The sequence below is a fragment of the Camelina sativa genome, chromosome 10 (assembly GCF_000633955.1).
Source record: "Camelina sativa cultivar DH55 chromosome 10, Cs, whole genome shotgun sequence".
Classification (NCBI taxonomy): Eukaryota; Viridiplantae; Streptophyta; class Magnoliopsida; order Brassicales; family Brassicaceae; genus Camelina; species Camelina sativa.
Genome location: NC_025694.1, coordinates 20,012,979 through 20,021,708, shown reverse-complemented (window position 1 = coordinate 20,021,708; position 8,730 = coordinate 20,012,979). Strand labels below are relative to the sequence as shown.

At 38.4% G+C, this 8,730-nt stretch overlaps 2 protein-coding genes across 2 annotated transcripts; both read right to left on the bottom strand.

Moving 5' to 3' along the window:
* LOC104719423 (protein ABHD17C-like) lies at positions 619 to 2,938 on the bottom strand. The gene is made up of 5 exons (XM_010437353.2): positions 2,470 to 2,938; positions 2,174 to 2,210; positions 1,837 to 2,073; positions 1,353 to 1,400; positions 619 to 1,260 (listed from the first exon to the last, which is right to left on the bottom strand). Exons 1-5 carry the CDS (start codon positions 2,769 to 2,771, stop codon positions 805 to 807), a joined length of 1,080 nt encoding a protein of 359 aa, XP_010435655.1. The 5' UTR covers positions 2,772 to 2,938; the 3' UTR covers positions 619 to 804.
* LOC104719422 (protein SIEVE ELEMENT OCCLUSION B) lies at positions 4,621 to 7,942 on the bottom strand. Its single transcript, XM_010437350.2, has 9 exons — positions 7,619 to 7,942; positions 7,430 to 7,525; positions 6,867 to 7,309; positions 6,672 to 6,781; positions 6,448 to 6,590; positions 6,107 to 6,354; positions 5,754 to 6,015; positions 5,344 to 5,640; positions 4,621 to 5,201 (listed from the first exon to the last, which is right to left on the bottom strand). The coding sequence occupies exons 1-9, from the start codon at positions 7,868 to 7,870 to the stop codon at positions 4,830 to 4,832; spliced, it is 2,223 nt and encodes a 740-aa protein (XP_010435652.1). The 5' UTR covers positions 7,871 to 7,942; the 3' UTR covers positions 4,621 to 4,829.

The window sequence follows — 8,730 nt, the reverse complement described above, 5'->3', positions numbered from 1 at the left end:
TTTTTTTTTTTTTTTTTTTTTTTTTTTTTTTGTTCCAAAGCTAAAGCAGTATATTTATTTATTTATTAATGAAAATACTGCAAAAGCTTCAGATGAAGAAAAGGAAGACAGTGAATGGTTTTTATAATGTTTTTTTGACAGGCTAATTGGGGAATTGGATGGATTTGAGAATATTATGGACATCCATTAGCTAGTAGTCTTTTATTTTTAGAACTAGCTAGTTGTTTGCTAAACAATTCCTTTTTTTTTTTTTTATAGCAAAAATCCTAAAATTTGGATTTCTAGAAGTACTACTACTGTATGAGATTTAAAAAAAAAAAAATTTCCAGGTTTGATATTTTTCATGAAACTGAAAGTTTTGTATAATATATTATTAACTAGGATATGAATTCGCACGATAATATTTATATATAGATTTGATGGATGAATCATGAATATCTCTATACTTGGGGTATGAAATATCCAATTGGAGATTAAAAATAGCATTACAACAGTAGCGTTGAGACCTAATTAAAAAGGTTTAGGTAAATCTTCGAAAGAGAGAGGGGAGGACAATGCAAAGGTAAAACTTTCCCACCTGGCCCAAGACAGTGAATGCTTCCTAGAGTCGAATCAAGAGGTTGTTTGATTTAGAAAAGTAGATAGGGTATATGATAAGATAGATCCCAAATTGCATAAGCGTTACAAATCAGTATCACGGCCACATGCATGGTTTTTTTGTTTGTTTGTTTGGTAAACAACAGTTATGTACTCTTTCATCATCTATACGTATTATATATGTGCGTGCGTGTGTGTGTGTGTTTTTTACTCGGAGCCAAGTCTGTCCACACTCTTCCTTCCCCTCTCAATCTGATGAGACTGGTCAACGCTTTTCCGACTCTTTTCATGGCAGTCAACGCTCCTCCTGGAGCGATCAAGATGATCAAAAGAGATCTTGAGCTTGCTGCTGCTGCTACTCTTCTTCCACTGACTCTTTGGCGGCTTCTCTCTCTCTCTACGCTCTGTGCTGTGCCTCGGCTTCACTCTCCTGTCCATGCTTTTCCTAGGGGGCGCATCAACTGATTGGTCGCTGCTCATCATCCTCGGACAAGGTAATCTCTCTACTGTCGCGATGAATTTCTTAAGGTGTCTGATGTACTCGGGGTAGTGTTCAAGATCACAGTGGTTCCCTCCTTTCACCCAAAGCGGCTCGTACTTGTCTTTGCAGAGTTCCCATAGTTGTTTCCCATGAGAGCAATCCACTACTTCATCACAAGTTCCCTGCCACATACATACATGTTTCGGATCCAAAAAACTTAAAACAAAGAAAAGGTATCTACAATATAATTGAAACCTAAAACAAACTAACTTACATGAATGATGAGAACAGGGCAATCCACATATGGGATTTTGTCGATGTTCTGCGGAAACACGAAAAGTCTTAACATTACAACTTGGAGAGAGAGAGAGAGAGAGAGAGAGAGAGAGAGAGAGAGAGAGAGAGAGAGAGAGAGAGAGAGAGAGAGAGAGAGAGAGAGAGAGAGAGAGAGAGAGAGAGAGAGAGAGAGAGAGAGAGAGAGAGAGAGAGAGAGAGAGAGAGAGAGAGAGAGAGAGAGAGAGAGAGAGAGAGAGAGAGAGAGAGAGAGAGAGAGAGAGAGAGAGAGAGAGAGAGAGAGAGAGAGAGAGAGAGAGAGAGAGAGAGAGAGAGAGAGAGAGAGAGAGAGAGAGAGAGAGAGAGAGAGAGAGAGAGAGAGAGAGAGAGAGAGAGAGAGAGAGAGAGAGAGAGAGAGAGAGAGAGAGAGAGAGAGAGAGAGAGAGAGAGAGTACACGAAAGGAAAAAAGTAGTAGTAGTATAACCTTGTAGATGTCAAACCAGTAGGTTTTCTTAACGGAGTACATAACTCGTAAACCGGAGAGAATGGGGCTGTGAAGGACGACGGCTCTAAGCTGAGGCAGCCGGGAAGCAAGATCTAAGGTTGGACCGCTGCCAACAGATTGGCCATAGAGGATGACATCTTCCTGCTTAGAGCCGAAGGTTTCTTCAAGACACTTATAAACAGCTTCGATATCAGCATACGTGTTATGCTCACTGGGCTTTTCAATCATTCAAGAGGAAAGAAAGAAATATTTGGTTTTTAGTCCTAAAAAACTCAAAATGTATCAATCAACCATATTTGATGGGTAAAGGACAAACCTTTCCAGTAGATTGTCCATACCCGGAGTAATCGTATCTGCAACAATCGTTCATTCATTTTTTTTTTTTTTTAAAAGCAACCAAAAATTCAAAAGACTGATTGATTCCAAGCAGATCTTAGCCACAAAAAAAAACACATTTAGTTATTACAGGCAGCAACTAAAAAACATCAGAATCAACGGAAACTATTTCTAGAAAGAAAACATATAAATCAAAGACAGAGAAGAGACACATTATTAGTTAAGAGGTAAAAAACATCAGAATAGGAAAGGGGGAAGAAAGACATAATAACATACCCCATGAGATTAACCTTGAGATGGATGCTAAGCTCGATGAAGAGCTCATACATCTGTCCCAGATCGGCTGCGTTTCCATGGGAGTAGAGGAGCGTTGAGGTTGCCATCGGGTGCCTCACGTACATACCCACTATCTCCGTGCCTCTCCTTGTCGGAAGCTTTACGATTTCTACGTTTTCCCGGTGTGGGAAAGGGCTTAGCAGCAACAGCCCTGTGAGCTCGTCCGTCACCACCTTGTACGACGGCGGACTCGGCGGGAAGAAGGCGAACTTCGCCGCCATCGATGACGTCACACCTCCCATCTCCTTACACTTCCTCACTCCGTCTCTCTCTCTACACAGCTAGCATTTGGTTTTGGTTTTGGTTTATTGAGCTTTCTGAAGTTTTGAGATTGAAGCTTTTCTCCTTGGGAACAGAGAGAGACAGAGAGAGAGAAAGAGAGAGTACCCACTCATAATAACAAGTGGCTTTTTTAAGTCTCACACTCTTTTCTGTTTTTATTTTTTTACTAGTATACATTCTTCTTTGTTTCTTTTCATAATACTAGTAATATTTAACGCTAAAATAATTAATCGATTTTACAATTAACTTTGAATATATATATTTTAACTAATTTAACTAGTACTATATTGGGTCTTATTGGTAACATATCCAAAATTGTAAGCTGAAGCTATAAGCTTTTACGAAATAGTGCAAAGCTGCAACAAAAAGTTGTACAAAAAAGCTGAAAGTAAAATTTTTAATAAAATTTTTAGTTAAATTTTTGTGATTGGTAAAAATTCAAAATTATACCATTTGTACTGTTTTGTTTTTGTCACCAATCACACCCACTATCTCTTTCTAGTTTATGTAAAGGGTCAAGTAATGGGTAACTTATCCCTCTTGACCTCAATATCTTTACTTTGCTTGCAAAATTATCACCTCAGAGTAATTTCTATATATAGGAAACTTTGCTATGGAAGTTTGAACTCATACAATTTTTTTTTTTGTATATAGGACCCCGTATAGTATTTGGGAACTCTGATATTTTAGATCCATACGTTATAAATATAACCCCACGGCTAATTAAAATAAAATAAACTACATCTTCTTCATTTCAAACACATTATGTACCTAACTAATTTTCTTGATAATTTATAGGAAACTGAACGAATATTATACATGTGTTACCCCTAATTTATGTATCAACAGTTGAAATGGACATGGACAGACCAATTAAAGTAGAGTTTTTTTGTTTGTTCCTCCAAAAAAGAGCTTAAATGGATTAATTAAGGGCAATCAATAGTGTAAAGAGTACAATTGACTTACAACAAAGTGTATTTTCCTAAGACAGAACAAGGTGACAATGGCATGTGGGATGATATGGTTGGTATTTAGATTTAAAATTAAAAAAAACCATTCGTTATGAGATTAGACATATGCGATCGACTGACATATACTTAACTTTTTGCCTTGATTTAGTTAGAGAAATCCATCAAGATACTACTTTGTGACAGAATAGATACCAAAAAATAAAATTGGAAGTGCGGAAGGAAGGAAGTTGTATATGGATTTGTGTTTTAAGAACAAAAACTTGCCCCAAGAGTAATTATCGTGTGTATGTATGATAACAATTCATACTTTATCGATCAGGAATTAAGAAAATACTATATATTATTCGAAGATGGACCACACATGAAGACAGGATATGTATCAAAACAAGGAAAATAAAACATTACATCGTCGACATGAGGGGCACATTGAAATGCTATAATTCGATGGACACGAAAATGAGATATCAACAACTAACACAAAAAAAACATTTATAAGAAGATAACCCAATATTTTGACCCAAAAAAAAAAGAAGATAACCCAATAAATGACAATTGATAAATCAGAATACGATAAGAACATAAGTAACAGTAAGTAATTTATTAATAGTGAAACTTTTAAAAAAACTAGAAAGAATAAATTTTAAGGATCGAGTATGTCCTCCTTCATGGGGGTCCATTAAATAAATAAAGTGTAATTTAGAGAACATTATAAGAAGAGGGAAAGGAAGTAACTATTTTTGAAGTGGTGGGTTTCAGAGATTAAAAAAGGCTGTTTAATTTCATCTTGGTTTGATTAAGAAAATATATACATAGATGTAAGAAAAGAAATTGTTTATTATTGAAAATGGTTAGGAATAATAATACTTCAATCGGACATGTCCACAAAAGGTGAAACCACACACATAGACTACTGACCAATTCTCATACAAAGACATTGAAATTCAGAAATTATTACGGATTAAGTATTTTTGATAATCCAAATTACTTATAAAAAGGGGGGAAAAAAAGAAAGAAGAAGCGGCCGGAAGAGGCTCATCGCAGCAGCATTTAGAAGTTATAGTTCTCGTCTTCGTGGAGCTTTTCATCGTGACAACAAGCGAAGCTCATGTACTTCTCCATCGGACGCTGACACTCAAAGCAATTCATCTTTTCCGGAATCCGACCGCTCCGAGCAGTGATGTGGAAATCAAAGTGGCTACAAGGTTTTCCGGTTTCCAGGAGGATCTCATCGTGGTGGTGGTCGTACATTGCTTTGGTGTAGCCTTTGGTCGGAACATGGGTTTTCCAGGTCCGGTCGTAAACGTTCACAGTCCTTTCTATGGCACCGTGAACGATCATAATGATCTCAGGTCCTTTGCTGAGCAGTGCCCATCCTCCAAGCTTGTCGTAGCTCAGTATCTTCTTGATTCCTTGCATCACCTAAATTAGTTTCCCAAAAACGTTTTATCAATAGAAAAAAAAAAAAAAACCCTAGATAGTATACAAGGGTGTTTTCTTCATTGGCCAAATTATAAACCCTAGTAGTAGTAGTTCTACTCTGTTTTTTTTTTTTTTTAATTACCTCGTCATGATCATCGGCTTTACCGAGTTGAATCTTGGAGTACAACATGCTCTCGAGCCTAGTCCAGAAGAACCACATCAAGGGTGGCTCGGCCCAGCTGTGGCTGAGATTTTCAGACCTGATTACTTCACTGATACGCCTGGTCTGTTCCCTGTGGCTATGGTTTCGTTTACCGACATAAGCCATCTCTAGCTTCACGTTGGAATCTTTGGCCGTTGCTTTGGCCGCCATAGTGAATCTCCTTATCCAGTCCAAGTCATCTCCTCCGTACAAGAAAATGTAATTATCCGGGTTTATCTGTATTAATCAATCATGGGTTGATCCTTAGTGATTAGGTCAAAGTCTCATATATCAGGCTGCTCTGTTCCTATAATAATGTCCAATCATAAGAGACTAGTTTTTAGAATTACCCAGTTGAAAATGACAGAGTCGATGCCATCGATGATGAGGTTAAGCGAGAAAGTCTCTTTCCTCCAGAGCTCTTCCTCGCGAGACCTAGTGAATGGGAAAGCTTCAGTTCCCCAAATCCAGATCATGTGAAGCGCATTGAGACTAGCCTCGTTGCCTTGTGGATCAATCACCACAAGTATCGGCTTGTTCATGAAATGCCACCTCCCTCTCACAAACTCCACCACATGTCTCTCTATCAGATTCGGGCTATCCACTGTGTACCTGACACACATAATAACAAACACTTTCAATTTTTTCTGCATCTTTCAAAATTTTTACATTGTGTTGTTTTGAATGGTGTTAGCTAGGATACCATGGCATATCTTGTCTGAGAGCCTCAAATTTTTTCTGTAGATTGGGAGATCTTTCATAATCTTCGATAGGATCGACGATTGGGACCCAGACAACCTCGTAAGGCATATGACTCTTACCGTCGACTCCCACCAAGTTCCTCCTTGACTCTGTGTAGATTTGCTCAAAAATCGATAGCTCGTCTAGGAGTATGTTGAGATCAGAGATGAGCAGCAACACTGTCTTCCTCCTCAACACATCCAAGTGAACCTGCAACATTCATATTAATAGATCAGAGGTTACGTACTCAACTTAGCATTTTACATTGATGAACTTTATAATATATATATCCAACACAGAAACCTTTCTCTTGGTCATCCCATCTTGCAATGGAGTGATGTGGGATTTGGGATGAATCAAGGCCGTCAGAATCTTCATGTTATCAATATGAGTGGTGTCGAATAAGGAATGCAACACCTTTAAGGACTCTGAGCTCCTCTGCTTCTCTGCAAGATGCAGTCTTTGTCAGTAAAGAAACAGAGAGATGAATTAATAGCTCCTAAATTAAATGGGACGGGTAACAAAACCTATGTGACGATAACAAAGCCTCAAGGTCTCAGCGAGATGGTCATGAATGTTCTTTAGCTTGTTAGCTAACATGGATGTTTCCCATAAATCCATTTGAGTGTTCATCATCCTGATATATATATATAAATCGTTAGCGTTGGCGGTTGATCAAAAACACAACAAAAAGATGGATAAAACGAAGTTAGATATCGTACTCGTGCCCCATGGCAGTGATCATGTTGATCTGAGAAATGCAAGCCACGACGCTTCTTATAGTCCAGTAGACCGCAATTGGGATTGTAGAGAGGATCTTCGACAGCTGAGGAACGTCTGGTGTAATGTACCGATCAGGTAACTCGCTAAGTTCCACTACACATGCCGTGACGCTCTTCATCTCTCGGATGAGATCATTGAGACCTTGGGACACAGACTCGAGGGTCACTCTGTTCTGCACAGGGACGAGTTTGAGCATAGCTAGGGACTTAGCAAGCTGGTTCTTTGAGTAGAACTGGACCAGAAGCCAGAACTCTCCGTAGTTCAACGCAAACGCGGCTAGAGTCAGGACGAGCTTGCCGTCCCAGTGGAAGCTTGAGAGGTGCTCGAACACTGACATTGTTATCTCGTGCGCGTCTGATCCCGTCAAAGATTTGTAGGCTATCTGAAAAAGGATAAAGAGAACAACATAAACATTGTGTTGCTTGCGTTTCAAGTTAGGTTGGAAAATAGGTTGCTGATCTTTAGAGAGTGCGAAAGCAAAAGAAAAGAAAAGTGGCTATACCTCGCAGGCTACGCGATCAATAGCATAGGAGACACTATCTAGAACGCTCATCATGCTTGACTGCATCAGTTTATCCTCAGTGGGCAACGGAAGCATCTGCAAAATCAAAGCGAGTACGTATAAAGGGAACAAGATCATAGCGTACAAGTTAAGAAGGAAATATTGAATGTGTGGTGTAAGAATACTAACGGAGGCGTTGGTGTCTTGAGAGTCAAGGGTGGCACGGTCGAGAATATCCTCAACGAGAGAGAGAAGGCCACGCACTTGGACTTCGCGAGCATCTGGGGAGTGGGTTTGTTGGATCAGTTTCAGCATCATGTTTTCGTCCGATGACATCGCCAGTCCAGTCGCCGGCATCATGTCCGTGGAAGTATTTTTACCGGTTGAACTGTTGTGACCCGCCAGCTGCTGAGCGTGCTGGGACTTGATAAGCGACTCCATTCTTTGGTCGGTTGCTGATGAAAGGGTTGAAAAGAAGAAGCAGTTTTTTTTTACTGGTTTGTCTTGTTGTGCTATGCGTGAGGTTAGCCTTAAATAATCGTTTGTTCCTCCTTGAGTTAAGGGTGGAAATTGAGAATCGACTTCTTTGCTTCTGGAACAATTTAAATAAAAATGTACAAGATTCTTATATAAATCGTGTTTCTTTTTTTGCTTTTCTTTTTTATTTGGCTTATTATAGAAGAATGATTTTAATGAGATATCGTTCCCTTCCACGTGAATGTCGTTAGTACGATTAAGTATAAGCCGATCAAACCGTGAACTGTGAAGTATAGGCCTACCAATCACATAATATGTATAGATGGTTTACATTTTACATTATCTGCTTTCTTAGAAAAAGGTCACATGAATTTTTAGTATTCCTAAACGTGGATCAAAAAAACAAATTATACTGTCTTAGTATTCCTACATATGAATTTAAATTCATTGCCAACCAGCTAGAAGTTTAGATCCTAAAAAGAAAATTTCGTGGTTGGAGACGAACTCTTCACTGCTCTCCATCTCATAGAGACCTTAACTACTAATTTAATCACAGCCTCTAAAATATCTATTGTGTTCAAATATACGGCTTCAAATCCAATCTTCCAGCGACATCAATATATAATCTCATGGTATGTGTGATTAAATCAATTTTCAGACATGATATACGTACTTATTATGTGAATTTAATATTTGTGGATTATAATTTTATGTTATATCTTAACTAACCAACGCATTGATGATCACTGGAAAACCATTTAGTTCTCGCATTTTTTTTGATGTTTACTAATTGAAGGACATACCAAAAAAAAAAAAAAAAAAAA